The following is a 27,626-nucleotide window of genomic DNA, read 5'->3' on the forward strand; positions in this document are numbered from 1 at the left end:
ATGTGTTGGTAGCAGGCCAACCAGGAGGATATTTCAGTAATTAGTTTTACTCATGACTCGTGCATCAGTTTGGAATAGAAGTGGGTGAATCTGGTAGATATTAAAGTGTCTGTGCCATTTCAGAGGAAAAGATGAATTCTCTTATACACATTTTGAAATTGAAGAGCACACCTAAGTGCAGGCATGGGGAAAGATTTTATTTAGTTTAGTTTAAATAGGATAGCTGCAGATAGCGTGCTTGGGGTAGATAAGGCAGGGAGCTACAGTATTTTTTTCGTTTTTTGAAGAATTCAATATGAGGAAATGTGCCATCATTGACTGATTGCAGATTGGCAGTAAGAGATTAGAACATGAAATTGAGGAGACAAAGATAGGAATTACAAAACGGTGTGTCGCTTGTCCTCAAAGCTGTGATACTAAAACCCAAAGAAGCAAATCATTTTGCCTAAAATGGTAATCTAATGTGAGATGTGGACGATTCCTTGAACAGAACTTCGAGGTACATCAGCAGGTAGAAGGGTTGGATTGGGAGTACAAGTAGCACAAAGAGGCAGAATGGGCTGGTGGAAGAGCTAGTAGAGCAGCTGGTTAACTGACTTGGGGTTGGTGGTTGTGATTAGATCCTCTTATGAACATGGGAAGGACACGTTGCGTAGTGGTAAGTGCCTGCAAAAGATTTAATAGATTATGCATGAAGGGGTGATTTGTTAGTCTGTTGAATGTGAGGCTTCAGTCTTTCAGAAAACAAAGGTAGTCGAGAGATGTGGCTGTAGTAGAAGGGGATCAAGTGTTGGCAGTGTGTTCATTTCAGTAGAGACAGGGAGGTGGAGCACTTTCAAAGCAGTGATGATACATTCCTGAGAGAAATCAGGAAATCGATTATTGAATAGAGTTGTCAGGCTGGAGAGGACTCGAACAATCCACTGTTATTTCTTTTCTTTTCAATTACTGTTGTTTCTTTATTTTACTTTCTTTACTGCCTTTTCTGTATCTCTATGTGCTGCCACTTGTTTTCACTTCTGACCTTACTTGCACTCCGATTTCACCCCTTTCCGCCCTCGCTGCTGCTCGCTCCCTGCTGCCGGCCCCCTTCCAAGCGCCATTTTCCCACCTCTCACCTTCCCAACACTACTTAATGGCGGCTGCTGTGCAGCCACGCCAAATACAAGCCCGTCTGTGCCAGTACGTGCCTGGACCACACAGCCTTCAAAACCGCTATCACCACACACAACTACCTCATCAGAACAACAGAGAAAGCAGACCTACAGGAACACATCAAGGCCAACGCACACAACAGCAAAGACCTCTTTACTGTGGTCAAAGAATTCACCGAACCCGGCACAGAGATAGCTGATGTTACCCCCTCGCAAGACTTCTGTGACAACCTCAGCACCTAATTCCACCGCAAGATCAAGGAGATCTACGACAGTTTCGCAACCTGAGACCCACCTCACTCGCAACCACCCCACCCAATGGCTCCAACCCCTGCCCAACTGGCCCACCCTCAACTCTGACGACACCCTCAGGATCATGAAGAGCATCCACTCGAGCCCCCTCATTCCCCTGCCCTCACCACATCTTCAACAAAGCCCGCACCTCCATTGCACCCGATCACTGCCGCACGATTAGCTGCTCCATCTAGTCTGCCACCTTCCCAGAAGACTGTAAACACGCAGAGATTAACCCCCTGCTGAAGAAACCCTCTGCCGACCCAACGGACCTCAAGAACTACAGACCCATCTCTCTGCTCCCCTTCCCAGCTAAAGTCATTGAAAAAGCCATCAGTGCCCAACTCTCCGAGTTCATTGAAACAGACTACATCCTGTACCCCTCCCAGTCAGGCTTCAGAAGCAACCACATAACCCAGACCGCTCTCCTCGCCGCTACAGACAACATCAGGACCCTCCTCGAACGAGGCAGACTGCAGCCCTCATCCTCCTGAACCCTTCGGCCGCCTTCGATACCATCTCCCACCACACCCTCTGTGCAACGTCTCCACAAGGCCAGACTTTGCGATAAAGCCCTAGACTGGATCCACTCCTTCCTCACCGGCTGAACGCGGAGATTCAGACTTCTGCCGTTCTACTCAGAACCCACAGAGATAAGCTGCAGAGTGCCTCGGGGATCCTCCCTAAGCCCCACCCTCTTCAACATCTACATGGCCCTGCTTGCAGCCATGGTCAGAAGACACGGACTCAACATAGTCTCCTAGGCCAACGACATCCATCTAAATCTCTCTCTCACAGATGACCCCACAGCCGCCAAGAGCAACTTCCACAATGAGATGAAGGTAGTCGCCATCTGGATGAAGGACAGATGCCTCAAGCTCAACTCAGACAAGCCTGAAGTCCTCATCCTGTGCTCCTCCCCCTCCAGCTGGGATGACTCCTGGTGGCCCGCGGTGCTTGGACCTCCCCCTACACCCACGGATCTCGCACAAAACCTCGGCATCATTCTGGGCTCCTCACTCTCAGTGAACCGCCAAATCAATGCGGTCTCGTCCTCCTGCTTCCACATGCTCTGCCTGCTTCGGAGGATCTTCAAATGGATCCCCATCGAGTCCAGGAAAACGATCACCCATGCCCTCGTCAGCAGCAGACTTGACTACGGAAATGCACTCTATGCCGACACCATTCAAAAACAGCTAAAGAAACTGCAGAACATCCAGAACGTCTCCACCAGACCCATCCTGAACATCCCCCACTGCCACAACATCATCGGTCAACTGAGAGACTTTCACTGGCTACCTATCAACACAAGAATTACCTTCAAGCTTCTCATGCACGCCTACAAAGCCCTTCACAACGCCGGACCTGCATACCTCAACCACCGCCTCTCTTTCTACACTTTCATCAGACATCTCCACTCTTCCCACTGGCCCTGGACACCATTCCACGGATCCGCAAGACCACGCCTGGAAGAAGGTCCTTCTCCAACCTTGCTGCGAAGACCCGGAACTCCATGCCTCTACATCTCAGGCAATCACCATCACTGTCTCATTTCAGGAAGGACCTCAAGACCTGGCTCAATGACTGAACAGCAGCTCCTCTCCCCCCACTTAGCCCCTTAAGACCCTTACGGGTGAGTGGACTTGCTTTTCAAGAACCCCGATTGATTAATTGATTAGAATAGATACAGTTTTGGAAATAGTTCAGAAGCATTAAATGTTGTGGGGAAGTGATTGAGAGAGCTTTTTTGCAGTTGTTCTTGGTCTCTGTTCACCCTTCTCGTTAGCATGAAGCACATGTAAGCTTTTATGGTACCAATAATGAGGATGCTAAACTGTACTGGTGATACCCTGTATCCTTCAAGAGATGTGCTTAAGATTCTGCTTCCTTTATTGTTTATACGTTCATCAACATCAACTGCATTACTTTAAGATTTATGTCCATTAATGTCTCATTGAATGATTAAAGAGATCATTATCTATAATCAATAATTCATGTTGGGCCTATGAATATAATATTCCCACATTTATTTTACGCTTCTGTGAATGCTTGTCATCTAACTCACACATGCTCAGTTGATTTCATTATATCTAACAAGCTATATACCATATTAAAAGATGTAGAGATGCATAAATCCCTTAAATGCTTACCTGTTAAACAAATGTTGACAAATTATTGAATTGTATCTGTTTGGATCTAAAAGCACAACCACAGCTCATAATTCCTACATGGCTAAAACTTTTAAATGAGTTAAACAACAAGTTACTTGGAGGCACTGTGTAAATTGAGACGATTATGAATGGCTCACTAGGATTTGCTGAGTGATAAAGTGGCAATTATTTGTGAAATTCGCAAAATAAAAATACATTTTTGGTCATACAAATTATAAGTAATAAAAAAAAAAATTATTAAAAATTTTTTAGAAAAAAAGACGTTTTTGGCTTCAGGTGGGGTTCCTGTGGGACCCCACCTCCAGGCCTAGGTGGTCAGGGTATCCTACCTTGCCCCCTTCTGTTTTTTTTTTTTTGGGTGGATGTATTCTTTGTGATTCAGGCTGAGTCCCGAGTCCAAGGTGGCTGCCAACACTTCCTGGGTAAAATGGTGGCAGCCAATCAGACCTAACCATGAGATCTGTCAGATCCACGGAGGATTTGCGTTCCTAGATATACAAATATGTTTTTTCTTTAATCACTCCAAAACGATTAAACAGATTTACACTAAATTACAAAAAGAGATCTTTCTGGACCAAGATCTACCTTTCTGCCAAGTTTGGTGTAATTCTGTTCAGCAGTACGAGCTGTAGTGGTGTCTAAAATCCCTACTGGATATTGCATGAGGAAAAAGCATTTTGGACCCCCCACTTTTTCTCGGCCCACGCTTGCCAAATCTCCATGAAACTTTCCAGACAGCAGCTGAAGTGAGCAGGAAAGCCAGTTTTGAAAATTCGTGAAACGGTGACGAAGTCATTAGCAAAACAAAAAACGCTTTTCCTATGGAAACTAGGTCCTAACTATAACTACCTACTCGAACCGGCAGTTGGTAATATGTATGTATATATACGTTTGATGAATCTTCACAAACCTTTCCACAAAAAAAAGGTTAAGCCAACTCAGCTCCTTCCCGCAGTCTCCAACAAAAGTCACTGGGTGCCCTGTGAGTGACATCACTGATGATATCCTCCACAGAACCACTGACACACCCACTCACTCATTCAGCCATTCACACAACAATTCTCTCACTCCTACAACCAGCCACTCACCCGTACAGCCAGTCACACACCTACCTATTTACCTATACACTCACTCACACAATCACTCACCTATAGTCACTCACTCACCCATAGTCACTCACTCACCCATACAAGCACATATATACTCATTCACACATCCATATAAGCACACACATCCGCTCACTGACCCATACAGCCATTCACAGACACTCCATCTCCAATATAGCTACTCACACACCAACTCACTTAACCAAGCACCCACTCAAACAGCCACTCACTCACACATACAGCCACTTACTCACCCAGTCACTCACTCATCCATTCAGACACCTACTTACTCACCCATGCAGTTACTACACACCCATTTACCTACTCATAGAGCCTCTCACACCGCCACCACTCACCCATACAGCCACTGACACATCCATTCACTCACAATACAGCCACTAACACAGCAACTCACTCACCCACACAGCTACTCACACACCCCTTTATACACCCATACAGCCACTCAAACACCCATACACACAAGGATACATACAGTCACACAGCCTCTCATAAAATTTATGTTAGAAGTAGTATCACTGAGTAGTAGTATACTTAGTATACTAATTTAACTTTTGTAGTAGGTTAGTATATATGCTTAACAGTCATAAACTCTTAGAAAATACATACTCTTACTAGAAGATGTCATCAGGGATGTCATTTGAGATGTCATCAGTGATATCACTGACCATGTCATGAGTGATGTAATATGTGAGGTCATAAGCAGTGCATTGTGGGGGCATAAGTTATAGTTAGCTCAGGTAACTGTAACTGTTGAATTTCTATGGTTTTGTACAAGTGGAATCTGAGCCTAACTATAACGTCCCTACAGCCTCTGGTTTTTACAGTGAATTTCTAATGTTTTTTAAAATCTATTTCCTAACTATAACATCCCTGTAACCTTTGGTTTTTTAATTGAATATTAATATCTCAATGCCGATAGATAGTTATAGTTAGGACCTAGTTTCCATAGACAATGCATTTTTTGTTTTACTAATAACTTTCACAATTTTTTTAAAACTAGTAAGCAAATCACTTCAGGGTGAGTCAAGCGGTGCCCAAGAAAAAGGGGGGTCCCAAAATGCGTTTTCTCCATTCATTTTTCCATTGGAACTTTAGACACAGCTGCAGCCTAAACCACTGAATGGATTTACACCAAATTTGGCAGAAAGCTGGATCTTGGCCCAGAAAGAGTTATTTTTTGTGATTTGGTGTAAATCCATTCAGTAGTTAATTTTTGAGCAATTAGTGCTCAAAAAGTATCATATTTCGTGCCGCGAATGACCACGGACCCCAGAGTTCTCAGCCACCACGTGAACCAGGAAGTGGTGTTAGCCATCTTAGTACTTGGGACTCAGTCCTGACTCCTGAGAAAAAGGTAAAAAAGACATAAGGGGGCAGAGTAGGGATACCCTGGCCCTGTAGGCCTGGTAGTGGGGTTCCAGAAGGACCCGCCTGAGTCCACATTTATTTATTTGTTTATTTATTAATTTTGATATGAATTTGTAGAGGATTCCCGAACCTGTGGCAGCATTTTCTTTTTAAAGTGCAGACTCCCACGCGTCCCCTGGGTGGGACAGGGCCCGAGGGCAACTATAGGTTTATATTTTGGGGATAGGGTACGTGGCCCCCCCTCCCTGAGCCTCTGAGAGGCCCCCAGGACCCTGTCCTCTATGACTGCAATGAAAAAAAAGAAGGAAGGGGGTGCAAGCCCCCACCCGGATCCTTATTTGGACCCTAAGGGCCCAATCCCTGGGCTGAAATACATAATAATAGGGGAGGGGGGCTGCGCAGCTCCCTTCCCGAGCCTAAAAAGCCCCTCTGGACCCCATCCACTTGGGCCTAGGAAATAAATAAACAAACATGCCTTCTCAGCCAGCAGGAGTGCAGCCAGGAAAGGCAAGTCTGCTCCCACCCAACAGGATATTTAAACATCCTCCTGCCGGCTGGGAGCTGACTTCTGTTCTGTTTCCCTGCCCACACTCCTGCGGATAGCAAAACAGAACAGATATTGTTCCTGCCTAGAGGGAGCATGCAAAAAGCTGCTGCTCCCTGCGGGGAGCCAGCTGGGACTCTGAGACTTGTTTGGTTGGTGGGTGCCACGGGTGGGCTCTGGGGCACCCACCTCTGGCCCCGGATGATGGAGTCCCCCAGGCCCGAGGAGGCTCTGGAAGGGGGACTGCTCAGCCCCCCTTCTTTTTAGATACCATGCGGCCCTTGGTGCTGGGGTCCCTGGGGACTATGAAAGCTCGGGGGGGCACAGCCCCTTTCCAGTGTAATGCGGGCTTGGGGATGATAAGGTCCTCGGAGCCAAATAAGGCTTGGGGAGGGGAGGCCAGTGGCCCCCTCCACATTTTAATTGAATTTTGCCCTGGGGGTGGTGTCAATGGGGCTTAATGAGGCTCGGGGAGGGGGGCTGCGCGCCCCCTCCCCTTAATTTTGTGAGGCTTGGTAATTTATAATTTAGAGAGTCCCCTGGGATTGGGGTCCGTGGGGTCACAATAGGCTTGGGAAGGGTGCCAAGCCGCACCCCTCCCCTTTTTAATTGAAATTGGCCTCTGGATGGGCTCCCCAAGACCTATTAGGGCTCAAGAAGAGGGGCCTTCCAACCCTATCCTATTTTAATTAGAAATTGGCCCCAAGAATAGGGTCCCTGTGGTACAATTAAGCCTAAGGTTGGGGGGCTGCATGCCCCCCAACCTTAATATACATGTATTTGCCCCAGGGGGTGGGGTTCCTGGGAACTGAAGCCAGTCCTACGCCACGCACATCAAAAGTTGTGCACAGCGTGATGTTGGTTGCCTGTGATGTGGTTGGCCTCAGTGTCTGGCTGCAGGCTAGGCTCTGCGTCCAACCTCTCGCCTCGCACAACCAAAAGTTTTGTGCAGTGTGGGATTGGCTGCATGAAGAAGGCTGGAAGTAGGGCCTGGCTATAGGCCAGGCACTGCGGCCAACACCTTGCCGTGCACGTCCTTTCATGGCAGGGGGTTGACTTTACGTATGGTAACAAAAATGTTAAAAACACCCTAGAACTACACTGAAAAAGCAAAGGTTAAATAAAGTAGCATCATTGTTATGTAAAAATGTCAGTGGCAACGTAACATTTTACATGTACAAAACCACTGAAATTCCCCAGTTATAGTTAGCTCTGGTCACCAGGTATAGTTCACTCTAGTAAATATGACTTGTGCCGTAAGGTAACTATAACCCTCACCATGCACTGCTAATTACACCACATATTACATCACTCATGATATCTTCTATGACATCATTGATAATATCACTGCAACATTTTCAATGTAATTATTGGTAAAAAAAACTGCATGGTGAGGGTGCAAGTTATAGTTACCTTAGGGCACGAGCTATAGTTACCAGAGCTAACTATAACTGGTGAATATATATATATTTGAAGCAGTGGTTTCGTTTTGATAACATTGTGTAAAGCAGGACTTCGGGTTCTTCAAATCTTCATACGCATCAACTGCAAACTATCATTAGTTTTCCATATTTTTTTACTGCTGCCTTGGTGAAAACAGTATTGCTTGCATTTCTACTCCTACCTTTTATTTTGACAATGGTAGGCAAGTTCAAATATTGTACCTATTTTGAATCTGAACATCTAGTCTATGAAGGCAAATGTGGTAAAGCGTATTTAAAAATTACAGGGCCCTCTCCAGAGCAGACTAATGAGGCACTCTACTTAAAGGTACTGGGCTAACAATTCAAAACCTATACTTAGCATAATGAGCCTCGACTGACTAACACTGATGGGGCAGTATTTGCCCTTATAGCCAGATTGGTAAAATGTTTGGCTGTTCCTTAATGCATTCTTCCTTCCTGTCGACCCATTTTCGTGGCCTTCCAAAGTGGGAAAAATAACCAGGCAGGGACGGAAACTGAGAAGAGGTAGGATTAAATACTTGTCAGGGTTATGCCACTCTCAGCCCCTCTGACCTCTGCTCTGGCATCTTTGTGCTTTTCTTTCACGGCACTGCTTGTATTCTTGTCTTTCCAGTCACCTATTTTATGGAGGCCACTCAGTGTGTCCACACAAATGCTAATTTGCAATGGAACGTGACAGTAACCCAGCCTATGTAGTGGAAAAGATGGGCAAGAATTAAAAGACTAAAAACTGTAAAAATTCAACTGTATCCCCAGGTTTGTGGGAAAGGTGAGCTTGTTGATAGCAGCTGTTTGTGGTCGGAATTGACTATTGGATCCCTCTCCCTTTTAAATGTTATGCTTGGCGACGATGGTTGGTGCTGTGAAAGTATTGTCCCATCATATTAATGTAAGGAACGCAAAATGTATCACCTTAACTTTTCCTTATTTACAAAATGGTTACATACCCATGAAATGTGGCTCTGGCCATTGCGCTCTACGTGTTGCAATGCCAGTCTGCTGCTCTAACTATGCTTTGTGCTCTTCCTTTTCCCTAGCTAAATAATCTGTATGATTATAATGATGCCATTTTAGAGAGGCATACTAAAAGTATTTTGGTTTATGTAGTCTGCCATTATTTGCATTTGTACGTAATTACCATTTACTGTAAGACCTTTACTGTATTTCTTGAGTGTTTTCTTTTTGTAGTTTTTGACTTGTAATCTGCCAATCTTTTATTTTAGGGCTACGGATTCAAGCCAAAATATGATGGTGATGACCTCACATATACAGTACGGAATCTTAGAAGAAGTACATCGTATAAATTTAGGGTAAGTCATAAGTGCTTCTGTAGTACTACAGATCCGATAGAGAAATCTAGATGCAGATTCCTTACCTTTGAATGTCCCAGGCGTCGGACTGTATCCGGAAGATTTTTCTATGAGCAAAACCTGCGCACGCTGTTAGGTTGAGTCATTCAACATGACATTATTGGCGCCGTATTGACGTCCGTGTCACCTATATAGGCACCACCTCCGTGCGCTGACGCCAGTTCTTTTTTTTCCGTGCCAATCAAGCGCTGATCCGTGAAGAGAGCTTCTCTCTGTCACTTTTTGACAGGATTTTTTGTCTTGTCTGGGAAGACTTCTGGCTTCAAGCTGTGCGATGCCTGTCACCGCTCCATGTCGGTCACGGACCCGCACCTCGTCTGCCTGTGGTGCCCTTAGTGCTACCACGACTCGAAGTCGCACTCTGACTGCTGTGCCATGGCTCTGAAGGCTTTGAGGGAGCCGTCCCTAAAGCTACTTGCGGCCCGGTAGGCCCCATCGCATTGTTAGACTCCTTGGAGATCTCTCTCGTGGTCCCGTTTGAAAGGAAGGTCCGGGCAACGCTCCCGGAGTCCCAAGTCCTCTTTGTCCCACTCCAAGTTCTTGGGACATTCCGGTAAAAGGTGTAATAAGTATAAGTCGTCAAAGCATGCTTCAACTTTCCCCATCCATCAGCCGACGTGACGGAGGAGTCTCAGCTTTCTAGGCCTTCGGAACCTGTGCCTGGGTCGGCTCTGTGCCTCCCCAATTATCTGGGAGCTGGAGCGACCCCGCCCAATTACGAGAATTTTATGAGGCCAAGTGCCTCATTTTTGGGCTACCTGAACCCACCAACATGCCTTCAGGCCCTGCAGGGTCAGAGGGGGCTCTATTGGGTTTTGCGGCTCCAACACCGATGACTTCCCCTCCATGGATCCGGGACTTGGCAATAGATCCAGACCGACGTATGTCTTCCCATTGCGACCTTCGCTGGCCCGACACAGAGACTCCTGATGCCGCTGGTCCCAGACCCATTCTGATTCCAGATGACCTGGAGCAGAGTCAGTGCTTACCGTTGTCCATCTCGGCGCCAACATAACTTACAGATCCAAGGTTGTTTTGTGAGCCTTATTCTGAAGGGCTAGGAATGTAGGAAGACTGATAGGGGTCGCTGGAACTTTTTTTCAAGACCAGCCTTATCAAGAAATGTACTGGTTTGAGAAATTGGGTGTGGCCAGCTAACTGGATACCTCTCTAGATTCTGGCCTGCTTTCTCCCCTACCATGGCTACGAAGGAGGGAGCATCATATGCCATGTTTGTACAAATGGCAGCTAAGGTCCTGCACATTCAGCTCCCTTCTGTAGCAGTCAAGACTAATATCTTGACAGAGGTCCTGCTTCCGGGTGTCTTCTCTTTGGAACCCTTGTTGCCCTTCGATGAGGCCTTAATGGATGTCTTACTGGGAGCCTAGTCCAAGCCCAGCGTTTCTCCTATGACTAGGACAATTACCCGCCACCACCTCCCTGCTGCGGGACCCAAACTTCCTCACTGCCCATCCTACCCCAGAGAGCTTGGTGGTCCAAGCCTCTGCCTCCCATGGTGCGCTCCTTTCCACTCCCTCGGACAGGGAATCCGAGAAGCTGGACAGTTGTGGTAAGACATTTTTTCTTCTGCCAGCGTTGCATTGTGGTCAATAAACACAGCATTCTTATTGTGCCGTTATGCCCACTCCGTCTGGGAAATGATTGCGCAAGTGCTGTCACATGTCTCAGAGGAGACCAGGCTCATCCTCTCCCAAGCAGTATCAGACTGGAGAGACGCAGCAGAGTTCGCCATTCGTTGTGGACTCCACACTACCGACTAGCTGGGCACAGCCATTTCATTGACGGTGGCTGTTCGACGCCACACCTGGTTGAGAACATCTGCCTTTTCGGGGGATGTCCAGGCATTTAAACAGGCAGTACTTAAGGAGGTGGATGCTACTGAGTATTATATTCAGAAGGTATTTCAAAACCTAGGCAAAGAAGAGAAACACACTCTTGAAACCTTTAAATAGAACACTGACCTGGTTATTAAACCAGCGTATAAAGGGGGAGCAATAGTGATTATGGATAGGATCATGTATGACACAGAGTGCCTCTTACTGCTGTCAGATGTAGAAAGTTATGAGATCCTACACTCAGACCCCACACTGAGATTGGTCAACAAAATAAAATCTAAGGTGGAAGAGGCCCTTACACAGGACTGGATTACCAAACATGAGGCAGAATTCCTTATTGCAAACACAACACGAACCCCGAGATTCTATACTCTCCCAAAGATTCATAAAAACAAGATGACCCCCCAACCCCTTTCCCCCCCCCCCCCCCCCTCCCCGGGGTAGACCAATAGACTCGGGTAATGGGTCGCTCTTAGAACCTTTGTCACAATTTTGTGACTGGTTCCCCAGACCAGTAGTAAAAACATCTGCTTCCTACCCAAGAGACACCAAAGATGTCCTTTGTTTACTTTGTGACACTGAAATGAACGCTGTCAAAGACATGATCATCACGATTGACATTGAAGCATTATACACAAGCATTCCCCAAAGATGTACCCTTGAAGTAGTAGAACACATCCTTCAGGAGACAGAATGGGATTTCATGACCTCTAGACACTTTGTCATGGAATGCGCAGAATTAGCCTTGTTGCGAGCAGAATAACCCTGGCTCCGGTGACATTGAGCACTAGATCGAGTGAACGTACCTGTTGCCCGATGTGGGAGGTTGACAGCATGTACAAATTAGATCTCCATTAGACAGTTGTTTTAGACTTTTATCATTCATTTTGAAAAGGAAAATAATCTGCTGACTTTAAAGTTTAACATCTACAAATTGCCTATTTCTTCGAGACTGATGATGATTCATAATTGTATGCATGCATTTCTCCTCTAGCATGCAGAGTGAGACCAGGGCACTTGCTTCATATGAGCCTTACATATTAGTGCTCTGTTAGTAGCGGCATGAAGTTACCTTAGTCTCTGCAAGAAGGTTGAGTGGGAGGCAAGTGTGTTCTAGGAAGCAAATAATATATGAATTTACGAGGCATCACTGTTCGGACTTGATTGCAGTTGAGGCAGAGGCAGTGGCTGCAGTTTTTCATCTTTTCCAGAAGTTGCATTCTTCATAAGTAGTGTAGTGGTCCCTGAAGACACTGGGAGACCCGGAGAGTAGAGATCACATCCTACTAAACTGACTAGCAGTCTAATGAAACGCCTCCTATGAGGCCCTGGAAAAGACAGAAGTGTGCCCAGAAATAGAAAGCAACAGAATGTAACTAGATGGCAACATGTTAAAAGCAGAAGATGAGCCTTTAAGGGAAAACTTAATTTCAAGTGTGTTGTCCCTTGGAAATACCTTCTAATTTCTTTGCTATTATGACGCTCAGGTGGGCGTACATTAAACCCAATCTGGCAGTCAACCAACTTCTAGAGCATTGAGAGTTATTACCTATCGGTGACTATGTTCCCGTGATTGTTAAGCAATTTGCAATCCAGCGACTGCAGTTATTCACCACCATTGGTTTGAGTTCTAAGTGCAATAACTAAACAATTGGGATACATTAAAGTATCCTGTTTTAATCACACTTTTTCAAGCCTCTGGCATCCCATCCCTGTGTCAAATCAACTCGTCCTAGAGCCATGTATCATCCCCTGTAGAGTCGGACTGGGACATAAAATAGATCCAGGCACCAACATAAAAGTGGGCCCCATTAGCGAATTAGGTAGCAAAAATTTGAACTCACATGCCGCAGATCAGGACAGTGGCCCTGTTGACCAGCACATCTGGAATAGTGTTTACAGTTTCAGTTCAGAGCACTGCATGCAGTAATTGTTATGACGCAAATTGTTTAAAGATCTCTAGCTCGTTCACACCCCCTGCATTTGGACATGTTGGGGTCGCAGAAGTGTCTGAATGAATTTTAGCCAGTGTAGGCATATACAAGCACAGTGACAATCATAACTCCAGTTGTTCCATAGAGATAGTTAATTCCACCATTTTACAATGGCGGGCACAAATTCCATGGAGTTTATTATTTCCACCATTTTATAAGGTCGGGCCCAAAGTATTGCAAAGCATTACATATGTTGTGGGTAATGCTGTTGGCCGTGCTGTGATATGTATTTGTTGATACCTAAGTATTTAATCGTTTTAGAAGACCATTGAAAAGAAAGGATAGCCAACATCACCCAGTTCTTAAGGCAGGTAGTTTTAGATCTGCACCCCTTCGTGTGCCATTACCGACTCCTTTCCATGTTGATCAGTAGTATCGAGTACAAATGGGGAATTGTGTTGGATCTTCAACCTACAGAAATACATCATAAACATGGGTAGACATTGTTGTTTCTCTTAAGTTATGAATCCCTTCCCTGCCAGCCCTTTCCTCGCATTAAGTACTTGTGGCTCCATAGTGAACCACTGTAGTAGAGCAGGTAATAGACATTTCTGTCTTGTTGCTTTCTGCTGTTCCAAATGTGATGAGCACCAAATATGGACTTGAATTTGGGATAGTATGAAATATTAGCTTCTTTTTGATACCGCTGGCACTGCCTCTGCTGTCTTTTATCTCGGAAGGGGTTATGTGGGTAGTCTTTTCAGAGACGTTCCTTTGCTGGTTACGACCAGAAATGTAGAGACCAATGTGGCATTAAACATTTTGTAAAATTCTGCACATAGTTTACTGTAGCCCGGTGCACGACCCAGATTTAGGTCATTAATTGGTCCCAGAATCCTCTAGATGCAACAATTCATTGTGTTCCAAATGCGCATCCACCTCCGTATCTATCATTATAGTTTCAGTTTGAATTTCCAATATATTATACCAAGTCAGTTGCCCCTTAAAGCTTTATCTCCAATTTCCACGATCTGTACATGATTTAGTTACCTTCAAACTAACCATGCTAGAACCTTCACCAGCCCATCCCGTGCACGTGTCATGATCTACGTTCCTTTCTCCTGAGTGCTTTTTTTCTGCATTGAGGTCTTCAGAGAACGAGGGAGCAGCCTTTTTTGCCTTATGGTTCTTTTCTCCTTAGGTCATTGATTATCCCAGATATGGAGTCACTAAAGTCTTGGTAGCATCTTTACTTTCCAGATCTTCGAGAAAGCATGGTAACCTGGATGTAAAATGAGCAACAAAATCAAGGAGATTTTGGTTCTTGGTCTCTCTGATCCAAATTTTGGGTCTAGGCTTCCCTGCATCGTGCTTGCGAAATCTAATGTCTTTTTATTTTTAATCTTGAAAGAGGCTTAGAGCCCGCCCATTGCTTACCTCTACTTACATTGGCTGGCTCCCATGTGCGTCTTGTTTCCTTGCTTTCTATTGGTCAGCTGCTCCTCCTGGCATCCCACTTCCTCCTACTCTTCGGATGGATTCTTTGTCCATACTGTGATGCTTGGACCACGTACTGCTTCCGGAGGCCAATGTCCTTTCACTGCTCTTTTTAGGTCAAGCGCTGCCTTGCAAGCCATGCTGTATTGGAGTATGTACTTGAAGCTCCGCCCACTCTCCACCCATTTTTGTCATTGGCACATGTCATTATCCTTCATGAATGCTGGCTTCTGATTCGTAATTGGGCTTGTTAGTCTCTCCTTAGTGCCTCCTTGTCTTCATTTGTAACCTCCTGTGAGAACTGGCCCTTTTACTTCGGTTGTTACACGGTATGTCTTCTTTAGTCTGTAAGTATTATTTTCTTTAATGAGTTTCTCTCACTGTAGCAGCGCAGGAGGGTCTCTTGTGCGCAGTTGTAACTACCGGCTTGTTAATTTAACTTGTAGCAAATGGGGAGCTCTTCAGGCGCCATGGAAGACGGAAGGGGCAACTCAGCGATTCCTTCAAGCATTTGGATTGCAATAGGTGTTGCATTTGCAAGAGTTTAAGATATTGGCATTGTAAATGACAGTGCCTTTTATTTATGTTTTAAAAATCAAAACATAAATTAAAGGCATTGTCATTTACAATGCCAATAGCTCAAACTCGCGTAAATGCAAGACATATTGCATTGCAGATGCTTGTTTTTATTTACATTTGCAAATGCACTGAGAGTGCATTTGTCTGCAGTCTCGTAAAACTGACGCTTAAGCAATATGACAAAGTAGGCAGTCTAGCTCCTTATACTTAAACAGTGGGTGAAGCTTACCGCTGTTGCGCTTCTACATGGAACACTCCCCCCTACAAGCTTTGCGTAGTTGCACTGTACCCCCTGTACAACCAGTTTAAAAAAAAAAAAAAAGTGCTATGACTCAGTCAATGCTGGCTGCATTATTTTTTTTAATTTTAATGTTTTAATATTTATTATTTTTACAATTTTTTTATTTTTATTATTTTAATAAACTTTTACACTTTTCCCTCTACTTCACTATATGTTTTTTTTTTTTTTGTAATTTGTTTTTATTGGTTTTACAAAACAGTAAGTCAGGCATCATACAGCAATGTAGAAGGGCATATAGACACGTGATATAACGGGGCATATTTACCATCAGCACAGGATAATACTCTTTAACAATGTTAACCCCTTCCCTGCTCATGACGGAACCGTTCCGTCATGAGCCACGGTTGCCGTGTGCTCATGACGGAACGGTTCCGTCATGACACGCCCGTTGGCGGCCGCTCCGCCTGCGCGGCGCTGTTTCCCCGCCTGTGCGGGGGGACAACGCAAATGGGCGGAGTCATGACGGAACCGTTCCGTCATGAGCACAGCCCAACCGTGGCTCATGACGGAGCGGCTCCGTCATGAGCACAGCGCCACCGCGCTGCCCCCCCGCACCCCCCCGCACCCCCCAGCACCGCGGCGGAATTCCCGCCGCGGTGAAAGGGTTAAACATCCACAAGTGTCTGCAAATGGCAACATGGAATGATCCAATACCATTAAAATCGGTTTTCAATCAGCATGTCTATACAAGTAATTCTCGTGATCCTGGTATGTACCAGGATGTTTGGCAAAGTGGATGGCAAGTTATGAAAGCCTTCAGAATATAATATTATTAAAAACATCATAACAATAAAACCAATCTCCCCACCTCCCCGCATGCTCGGCCTTTAACATTCAACAATGGTATTTGCACAACATCCATTACCACGTGTGTGTGCATTTCGGCTTCAATGTCTGCCAGGATGGAGCTGTATGATCCTGTTGATGTACCTAGCACCGCACACAGGTGGCATGGGGAGCCCAAGTGTCCCATATTCGCAGGTCAGACCCCCTTGCAATGACTTCAGTGTGTCCTAGTAAAACAAAATATCTATTGTGGCGTATTCTTCCAACATTGCATACCAACTTAGTGAAATCGGTGTTTTCCTTTGGCCCCTAAATTCCTCTCTTTGCAGTTCAATCCCTTCTGCTCTACCCCATTTCAACATTTCGGTATGCCAGTTTAGTAAGGACTGGGCTCTAGTGGCTTTCCAGCGTGCGGTTATGGCTCTCTTGGCCAAAAGGAGCGCTAAGTTCGCAAAACGTGTGATAGGGCTGCCCTTCTTTTCACGGGGTCCCAGACCCAGTATACAGTATTCTAAGGTGTCATTCCGTCGCACCGGGGCCACTGCCGTCAATATCTTGCACACCGTCGCCCAGCAATGTTCCAGTCTGGGGCAATCCCATATCATGTGTGTCAATCCTGCGTAGGGTGCGTGGCAGCGCGGGTAGTCATCATTCGCCCACCGGAACATAGCGTTCAGCCTGCGTGGGGTTAAATATGCCCTGTGTAGCAACATCAACTGAATACATTTGAACTTGAGGTTGCGGGAGACCTTCTTGGGGAATCCCAATATAGCGTCCCATTCTTTAACCGTAAATGTACGACCCACGTCCCTTTCCCACTTGTCCCGTAGCGGCTGTAATGAGATCGCTCTCTACTCAAATCCCATGAGTGAGCCATTTAGTCAGGTAAGCAGTGTATTCACAGGTGGTTCAGTGTCTTCGGGTGACCACTTGATGCATATGTATCTGGAAATATGTGCGTGTAATAGGAACAACGTATCTGGGGCACCATGGACACATACAAACGTTTCATGCAACATCAATACACCCTCCGAAAAAAAATCTCCTAGTGTAGTGAGGCCCGCCTCAGTCCACGCCTTTAGAGCGCGGTTAGAGGTGATCCCGGAACGTGTGGGGATACCCAACTGCGGAATGGTGGGGGCATACAGTGTCTTCCGTCCAGTATACCTTACCTCACTTCACCAGTAAGTGACAGCTAATTTCAATAAGTGAGGCATCGACGTCAACGGGGGGGCCTTTGGTAGTAAGAGTCTGTGGATGATCCCCTTATCCCTGTCTCGTGCTGACATATCCAGCTCGTATAAATTGCGACCTACAAGCCAATATGCAAACCATTGCAACTGGCTGGCGTAGCAATATGCACGTAAATCCGGCATCCCCATACCTCCCTGATTTGCAGGAAGTTGCAGTTTCGTCTAATACGTCTACGCCCTGTGCCCCAGATTAGTTCCGCCACCAGTGAGTTCAATACTTTAAAGGACCTCATGGGGACAAGCAGTGGCAGGTTTGTGAAGAAATAAAGGAGCCGTGGCAATAATACCATTTTTGTGATGGCTACTCTGCCCGCCACCGACAGGGGCAATGAGACCCAGAATTGAATCTGGGATTTGAGAGCAGCAATCGCACGCCCCAGGTTGCCATCCAGAAGGTCCGAGGTAGTGCAATAGATTTGTATTCCGAGATATTTAAACGTGTCGGGTGCTATGTGTAAGGTCCAGGGACCGAACCGAAAGATCCCGTTCCTCTCAGCACTGTCAAATAAATACGCGTATGACTTGGCAGTATTGATGGCCAGGCCAGAGAGACCTTGGAAGGATTACAAAATTGAGGGCATAGGATGAGGATCAGCACTCATATCCTTGATATAAAGAATAAGATCATCCGCATATGCCGAGACAGTGTGGGATGTACGACCACGCGTTCTACCCCGACAGCCTGCAAAAGTACGAAGTCTGTGTAGGAGGGGCTCCATCGCCAGGATAAACAACAACGGTGACAGGGGGCAGCCTTGTCTTGTCCCCTGAGCCACTACATATTGTCCTGAGACGTGTCGTCACTTTCGTGTCCGCGCCGTGGGATTCGTATATAGTAGGCGTACCCATGCCAGAGGCGTAGCTAGAGCTTGTGGCGCCCGGGGCTATCCCTCAGATTGCCGCCCTGGGGGGGGGGGGGGGGGGGGGGGGGGGGAACTACCGGCGAGCACTTGAAAGAGGTCCCAGACACACGTAGTATCGCCGCTAATAGTTACCTCGATCATGCAAGTTACATGCACATACATGACACGGTCCCCCCGTCCCCAAAATAGTGCCGCCTGGGGCGGATCGCCCCCACCTAGCTACGCCGCTGAAGGAAAAGCAGAAGGAAACCCAAAACGTACATCAGTTCTACCTACTCTGTTTGAGACATCTCACTCATAACATCACAGCTTGTGCAGGACCCCTGTCCCCTATCTGCCCGTCCATGACATCTCACTTATGACATCATAGCACGTGCAGGACCGCTGTCACTTGTTCCTTACCTGTCCCATCAATGACATCATAGCTGGTGCAGAACCCCTGTCCTGTGGTCATATTCAAGCTACCTACCCCATCACGTGCCCAGCTTCTGTGGCACGAACACCTACTCCTCAAGGCATAAGCTGCGATTGTAGAGAACTGGTTTTAGAGTGTGCTGATCTGGTTAAATTGACAAGATCTCACTAGAAAAGTCACCCTGACCATCTTGTTGGCCGGAGAGATGCTTCTATACTTGCACCGATATTAGGCTCTCAGATAAATAGTTGCACGTTCAACCCAACACCTAATTGGTGCAAGAAAAAGGTCGTGGGTCGTATGCAAAAACTGATTGCCCCACTATCACCCAAACAAAGTCGGAACTCTTTTCAAACTCCATGGTTGTGTCTGCTCAAAGAAGAAGTTCTGTAAGACAATTAGAGCGGCCAGACAAAAGGGTGCGTATCTTGTTTCTCCATGAAGCATAAACATTTATCAAATAGTTGAATGAATGGCTAAAGCAAATCTAGACTAATTATAAGACGTGGATCATCATGAAATGCATATCTTTCCATAACTAAAGAGTACTTTTCTACACCTGCACTTAGTTTGTATCGGCTTAATATACTCTTAAGATATTGTGTATAATAGTTTGAGGCAGGAAAACTGCCTGACTAAAATACTGTCACAAGTTAAATACATTTTTGTCGTCCTGTTGTCTCATCACAAACATGAAAATAAGACTACTCCCCCAGGGCCGGCTTTGATGCTGGTGGCACCCAGTGCAAAGAGTTTGTTGATTCACCCCCATGATCTCCTTCGCTACGGATTCCCTCATTACAATCCTTAACAGTGCCCCTCAAGTCTCCTTAACCACTCTCTCTCACATGCATTTTTGTTTTATAGCGCCACTCATGCTAGTGTAAGGTATCAGAGCATTTTACATTACATACATACATATTACACAATGAATCATACTGATGTGTGAATCACTGTATAGGAAATGTTACATAAGACAGCGGACAACTGGGTGTAGGAGTCACGTGTCATCCAAACTGGAAGGCAGAGTAGTTTATGAGTGCTTAGTCTGGAGAAGCACAAACTCAGAATTTACAACGTAGTGCCATGGTTGGGGGTTCTTTACTAATAAGAATAGATTGCTACCCAAATGAACCCTTTTTGCGACAAAAGGATAATGAAAGACTGGATACGAAAACATAATGTTCTAATCTATGCCTTGCAGTCTGGCAAGGTGCTTTTGATGATGGATAATAGGTAATTTTTCTATATTAAGACTTTATTTTATAATCTGCAAGTAACAAAAGGATCTCTGTGACAAAATCAGTAACCTACTGAACTACTTACATTCTATGCACTTCTGTGATCTGCATAGTGCATATTGTTTGTAGCAGGCATATTAACCCTCTGAGCTACCTTATGAGTCAAAACTGCCTGTAGACAAAGCTCCAACCTCCCTCCAGCAGGCACATTAATCACCAGTTATCTTGACATTTTTATTGTTGTCTGGAAATCACTGGAGGCAAAGAAACTGCAGCAGGTGCTTTGACATCCACAACGTATTTGAAAACACGGCACTCCCTTAAGTCAGCGCCCAGTGCAGTGGCACCGGTGTCACCACCTCAAATCTGCCTCCACCCTGATCCAGTTAAGATAGGCATTTAGCGTTGAAGAGAAGAGTCTCAGCCTTGGCTATGAAGTTGATAGGACGATAATTGTGCAGAAGACTGGTATGTCAGAGCTGGCCTCCGCCCTTCTTCCAGGCAGCAATATGGCATGAGCATGTGAAGCCGTCCCACGCCTCCCTTTGCTGCCAAAGTGTCCACCATTGGGTCAGGCTTCTTGGCTGATGGGATGGCTGGTCAGTCATTTTAACCTGTTTCCCCTTTTTTTAGTCGGGACAGCTTTGGTAGAAGGGTGGATTTGCCCTCCTTCTTTCCCAATGGAGGCAATTCTAATTTCAAAGATGGATCTTAACACCGGGGTGAGGAACCTGCCTGTTTTTGCCCATTAACTACTAACTCATCACACAAGGAGAAAGGAGGAGGCAGCCGCCTATAGAATGCCTTTGTGGACCCAGACCACATCAGCTCAGTTAACTCTTAGGAGCCTCATGATAAAGAGGGAAACCTGCAGAATTCCTATCATTCCAGTCCGTCCCCGATGGCAGATTTTCAGGTTGTGAGCTAGCCATTGGCTTGATGCCTGCTGACGCAGAGGGTATTGCCTAAGTTAAACCTGACGCACCTGCAGCCAAATATCACTTTACAGCAGTTGCTGGCTGATAACAAGGTGACTGATACTTCATATCTTTGTCCTGGCATTGGTTCAGACATCTGGCACCACAGGCCAAGATGGACGTGACACCATGCACGGCAAGACCATAGAGTCATGTAGCATTAAGATGGACAGACTATAGTCGGAAGCTTTTGCTCCAAAAGCCACAATGGCTACAAGCAAGTTCCATAATATTGAAGCAATAGGTAACATGACACTCACCAGGGTTGGGTTGGCGATCTTGGGGCTGGTTGTCACAATAGCACACTTCTGGAAGTCTGTCCTGGAAGAGCACAACCTCCTTTGCCTTTTTTGAGAGGTGTAGCAGCTCCAACTCCGGGGTGTGAAAGGTCGCAGACTCTTCCCACAAACAACTCTAGCAATACACTCCTGGAAGAAAATAACCTCCAATCCGGTATCAAACAGACGCAGGCACCAAATCTCGTCCCATTATGGACTACAAAAGGACACTGTTTCTGGAAAAACAAAAACTCCAACTTGAAAGCCCCGCTGCTCTGGAAACCGAACCGTTCCTTTTCATGACACCAAACAGCCTTCACCTATAAACTGTGATACAAAACCGCCTGCATCCTGGGCACACGCACAACTCAGTCTTTGTATCTAACCAGCCATTATTCACAAAAGAGAACTTGCTCCTCTGAATGCCAAGTGCTCATTCACCCCAAAACTACCACACATTTCTTACTGGAGTAACTAGACTTCAGCAGTTGAAGGAAATGAAGTTATCATCCCGCGCGCAGAAGTGAAAGTTCCTCACGGCCAGCGCGCGTCACTGCTACGCTACGTTCTCAGGCGCGAGGGCGGGCCAAAAATGATGCCCAGGGCCGTCCCTGGGACGGACGTCACGGACCCGGGATCTACAGACAACCACAAACGCGGAGGTACGTCGTGCACCGCATCACCACTAAGCTAGGTGGTGGTGCGTGCGCTGCATGTAGCATTTGTTGCTTTAGGCAAGCAGGTGCGCAGCGCCTGCACTTCAAACGGCGGCCGCGCAGCACTGGCCCGTTTCGGCGGCCTTTATCAGTTATTTGGGGACACTGACTGACAGTAGTGTCAGTCAATGTCCCCAAATAAATTATATAAAGGCCGACGCCACGGGCCAGTGCCGCGCAGCCGCCGCCTTCAAAATAGTGCCGCCTGGGGCGGACCGCCCCGACCGCTCCCCCTTAGCTACGCCACTGACCCATGCTATGTATTCTTTAGGTATGCCAAAGCATTCGAAGGCATAGAACATATAATCCCAGCGTAGGGAGTCAAACGCCTGCCTCAGATCGAGGGATATGCAGCCTTCGGTAGTTCCCGTACCGTGTGTATCTAACATAACCTGGTGTAGCCGTTGGATGTTGAGTGCTGTGCTCCTACCAGGGACAAAACCACATTGATCAGGGTGCATCAGCGCAGGTATAAACTGATTAAGGGGAGTGGCCAATAACTTACTCAGGATTTTATAGTCCGTGTTGAGGAGTGATAATGGTCTATGGCTCGAAATAAGCAGGGCATCCCTCCCGGGCTTCAAAAGCGAAACCACTAACGCCTGCAATGTAGTATTGGTGAGCCCGCTTCCTTCCAAAAATTCGTAGTAAAGACATGTAAGTGAGGAGTCAGCAAGTCAGCGTACATTACGTAACATTCGGCCGGAAGACCATCAGTCTCCGGAGTCTTATTACGTGGTAATGCCTTAATTGCCTGTCGTATTTCCGCGCCTGTTATGCTGGCTTCATCATACTGCTTTTTTCATTCTTATTATAATTTCAGCCATGTTGTACTGAAGCTCAACTGCTGTGCAACGTGTAAAAAAACCATTGACAAAGCCAATAGATTTTGCATAGGTGAAACCTATTGGCTTTACCCATGCTTGTTTGAGATGATATCGAGTATGGCCCCTTTGATGTTTGCGAGATTACCGAATCAGGTCATAATCATCAAGAAAGGGAGCACGGAGGGAGGGCTCGGAGACTCGTGAGGATTGCCTGAGTGAATGTTGTCCTTTGGAAATGATGATTATTATTGGACACGATAGCTGTGATCCGAGGTGATGTATTCCATACAGTGTCAAATAAAGGAGGTGGTGTCGCCAGCAGGGAGATGATAGATGATCTCCATAATTGTCGGTTTAGAATCGGTAATTTAAAACCATTTATCGTCGGACAGTAGAGTTTCTGTAGATGAGCCATCTACATTTCCATCATAGTTAAGGAGCCAGGCTATGGAGTAGTCTGAAGAAAAAATAAAGCCATGGTGGGTTGAGAAGGGTTGTCTGCGCAGTGACAGTGATTGGAATCCCCCCTCCACATCCTTGTAAGAGAATAATTAGTAGATTTTTGCCCATTCAACACACAGTGAAGCTCTTGCCACAGTCCATTTAGTAGAGGTGGGTCCTTTCCACTTCTTGCTTCTCAGTAAAAAAAAGAAGCCTAAGATTTAATGCCACGTACTCGTTCGCATAGCAGAGTGAAAGCTCGAATTAACAAGAATGAACTAAATTTAACTACATGGCTTAAAAAGCAGATTACAAATGATTAGGTGAAAGGGATATTCTGAGTTTTAGTTGTACGCAGTCGTGGTCTGTTTGCAGCAGTCACTTCAGCTTTTTAAAGAATTTTAGAGCTATTTCAAATTGAGCCACTAGATGGCAGCGACATGCAGAGCATGCTTTTCTATAGAAGATTTCCAGCTGCCATCCAATATTGTGGCTGTACACATTTGTAGGTGTCTATGAAAGAGTTTCATGTCTTGCTGACAGCCTAATATATACGTCCAATAAAGGGGATTCGTATGCAAATTGATAAAATAGAGTGTTGCACTGGGGTTGTCTTTGGTCGGGTTTTCTAGGGCTAACGGAAGAGCTCTGTGCAACCATCTTCAACCAGTGCATTTCCTTAAAGCAGCAACACTGTTTTTTTCTGGCACAGAGCAGACAGGATGAAACTGCTGACCAGGTCTCTCTCGTGATTACAGATCCATCAGTCCTACGTCTTCTAGGTCATCCAATATTTCGTAGTGTGACAGTGCCTCCTTCTCCCTACATAAAACTGTCTCTTGTAAGAAGAGCATCGCTCACAGTAACACGGCAGTCACTGAAACCCATTCATAAACCAGGTTCACCCAAAGAAAATCAACGAAGTACAAAGATAGCACCACAGCTAGTAATCCCAGAGGAGACTGTCTTAAGTCACCCCTCTCATCAAGAAGTGTAGCACAAATGCAGGCTTGCAACTAAACAGTGCATTCTATTAAACTGGTGGTCTGCGATCGCTAGCAATCCATTGGAGATGTATCTACTTAATACAAAGGCTGACGCCCTCATTCCAACATAGACGACGTTTCTTCCGCACAGAACTCCCCTACTCTTGGACATGATGATTCAATTATAAAAAATTTGGAAGGATCGAGAAACTAACAGGCGACGTTACCATAAATCACAGAGGGCCCTATTCACAGAACTAACTTAAGACAAAATCCTAAACTTATTACCATTTTGGTATTCACAGAAGGCACTTACTCATTTTGGTATTCACAGAAGGCACTTACTCATTTCGGTATTCACAGAAGTTAGGAGTCCTAACTTTAGGACTCCTAAATGCCTTCTGTGAATACCGAAAGTCTTAAAGTTAGGATTTTCCTCAGTTTAGGAGTAGTAAAGTTAGGACTCCTAACTTTAGGACTCCTAAATGCCTTCTGTGAATACCGAAAGTCTTAAAGTTAGGATTTTCCTCAGTTTAGGAGTAGTAAAGTTAGGACTCCTAACTTTAGGACTCCTAAATGCCTTCTGTGAATACCGAAAGTCTTAAACTTAGGATATTTCTCAGTTTAAGAGTCCTAAAGTTAGGAGTCCTAACTTTAATACTCCTAAACTGAGAAAAAGCCTAACTTTAAGACTTTCGGTATTCACAGAAGGCATTTAGGAGTCCTAAAGTTAGGACTCCTAACTTCTGTGAATACCGAAATGAGTAAGTGCCTTCTGTGAATACCAAAATGAGTAAGTGCCTTCTGTGAATAACAAAATGATAGTAAGTTTAGGATTTTGTCTTACGTTAGTTCTGTGAATCGGGCCCAGAGAGCGCATCAGATGCACTGCACTCCACTTCTGCACATGTTGGGCCACTTGTGCAAAGAATGTATTTGGTAAAAGGGGCCGCAATTTACACACTGAATTTCTCTGAATACATGCTTATTTTGTGCGTCTACCCTTTATATTAATAGGTCACTTCACAAAATAGAGAATCGTAGTGGGTCACAATTCAAACTACCCCATCAATATGGATGAGGTAGGTTGTAAATTGATACCCATGACGATTGGCTACAATCACAGCATGGTGGCTTGCTGGGGTCAGGAGATCACTCACCATGTCTGTGTAGCTTTTAAATAAAGCAATCACTTTAAAATGGAGCCCGTTTTCCTCGAAGGAAAACAGGATGCATTTAAAGAAATAAAATAAAAATGTGACTACAGCCTACTCTTAAAAAATGTTTTCCATCATTTACAAAGGGGATGGACCTCTTTTGGGTTGGTGGTAAAATATTAATGCTTTGCAACTGGATTTCAATCACAAAACATGGATACATACTTAAGGAATCTGTGTTTGGAATAAACATCCTAAAAAGTCACTTTCAAGAAAGGATTCCTTAATGTTTCCTAAACCCATTTAACTGTTCAGAAAATCTTTTCTGAATCATTAAATGGGTTTAATATATTTTTTTTAAAAAGGTTTTAACGTTCTCAAACCCTCTGATGTATTTAATTTAGAGGGTTTGCGAACACAAAAACCCTTTTATGAATGAGGTTTTAGACCTGTAATTGATTGCAAATCAAATTTCATATCCAACAAATGCTTAACGAACACTACATTAATATAGCACCTCTGAGCTATAACAGAGCTTTCATCGAAGAGCTGATTGTCTTTACTTTCGCTGCTTAACTGTCCTATTATCATCACCTTCTGCTGGGCAAATTCATTATTTATTTGAAAAACGAAACGGATACCTCATAGAAGCCTAGTCAACCTTCATACGTGCAAAAAAACCTAGTGCACCTATCAATCTTGATCACATTCCTGTATACCCAATTAAAAACTGACCAATCAGATCACTTAAGCTTCTTCGAATGTCCATCCCAAAAATCCACTCGAAATCAATTGAAGCCATAATTCAGTTCGGTGAGCAGCACAAATACTTATCTCTTAAGACCTCCCTCATAAATCAATGCATTCACAAATTCAAACGCATATTTGTAGGAGTCTTCTTCTTCTTTAGTGGAACATTAAAATTATAATGCTTCCATTCCAACTGTCACAGACACTCTTGTACCTAAATCCAGAAAGAGATTCAAACACTGAGTCAACCAGTGCTGGTTATTGCTTGTTTAAACGCAGAGAGCCCCTGCTATGCACATCGTCGTTATCAATGATGTGATTAAGTATGTTATTAATGCAGTCATTGAAGCTGTCATGAGTGATGTAATATGTGAGAGTACAAGCAGTGCAAGGCAAAAGTGCAAGTTAAAGATACTTTAGGGTACGAGTTATACTTGCGGCAACACTAACGGGTCAGTTTCACTTTAGCCACAGCTTTTTCAGTGAATTTCTAGTTATGTGTTTTAATTTTTTATATGATTCACTGACAATATATAAAAGCTAGACCTATTTGTTTGGTCAAGGGGTAAATACATCAATATACAACACAAGCCGATTGGCTTTGTCAATTCTTTACTTTTTGCGCCAGTCATCGCAGATCCGGAGAAGAGCTTCCTTCAGTCACTTTTTGACACACCTTTTTTCGACTCTTTTGTCACATTGTCTCCTGGTGTATCAGTTGTACAAGGAAGTCTGGTTTCATGCCCTATGGCGCCTATCACCGGCAAATGTCGGTGACAGATCCAAACCTCGTCTGCCTTTGGTGTTTTGAGCACGACCACGATGCCAAGAGCTGCGTCCATTGTCACTCCATGCACCCTAAGGCTTGAGGGGTCGTCCTTAAAGCTCCTTGATGCTCGCCGCCTCAACGGTCCTCATCCCTTTTGAGAGGAAGGTCGTATCACAACATCTGACCGTAGATCAATAATTCATTTCTTCTTATAAAAAATACTTCTTTTAAAAATAAACCTTTTCCACCCTGTTTACCAAAAAGTCCTTCTACCGGGGGGAGGCGCTTGTGTGCCAGCGGCAAGATGGCTGCATTCTAGAGTAGCTCTTCCGCCCGAGAATCATTTTCCGCCCAAAATCCTGACAAGCGCTGCACATCTGCCCACACTAATTGCAGTTTTGGACATCGGAAAACGGTCAGAATGCTACGAGTTTGCCAATACTCTCAGTGGGCGGCAGGAGGACCGGCATTGGCGCCTGTAGCGAGAGATAGAGGGCCGCGGTACT

At 45.2% G+C, this 27,626-nt stretch overlaps 1 protein-coding gene across 6 annotated transcripts in view; it reads left to right on the forward strand.

Moving 5' to 3' along the window:
• FNDC3A (fibronectin type III domain containing 3A) overlaps positions 1-27,626 on the forward strand; it is a 1,314,248-nt gene that overhangs the window by 871,253 nt on the left and 415,369 nt on the right. For all 6 annotated transcript variants that reach the window (XM_085621888.1, XM_085621893.1, XM_085621890.1 and 3 more), the window contains one exon: positions 9,348-9,434. In XM_085621888.1, coding sequence (XP_085478014.1) covers positions 9,348-9,434 — 87 coding nt within the window. The remainder of the gene's footprint in view (positions 1-9,347; positions 9,435-27,626) is intronic.

This window comes from Triturus cristatus, chromosome 8 (assembly GCF_964204655.1).
Source record: "Triturus cristatus chromosome 8, aTriCri1.1, whole genome shotgun sequence".
NCBI classification, from domain to species: domain Eukaryota; kingdom Metazoa; phylum Chordata; class Amphibia; order Caudata; family Salamandridae; genus Triturus; species Triturus cristatus.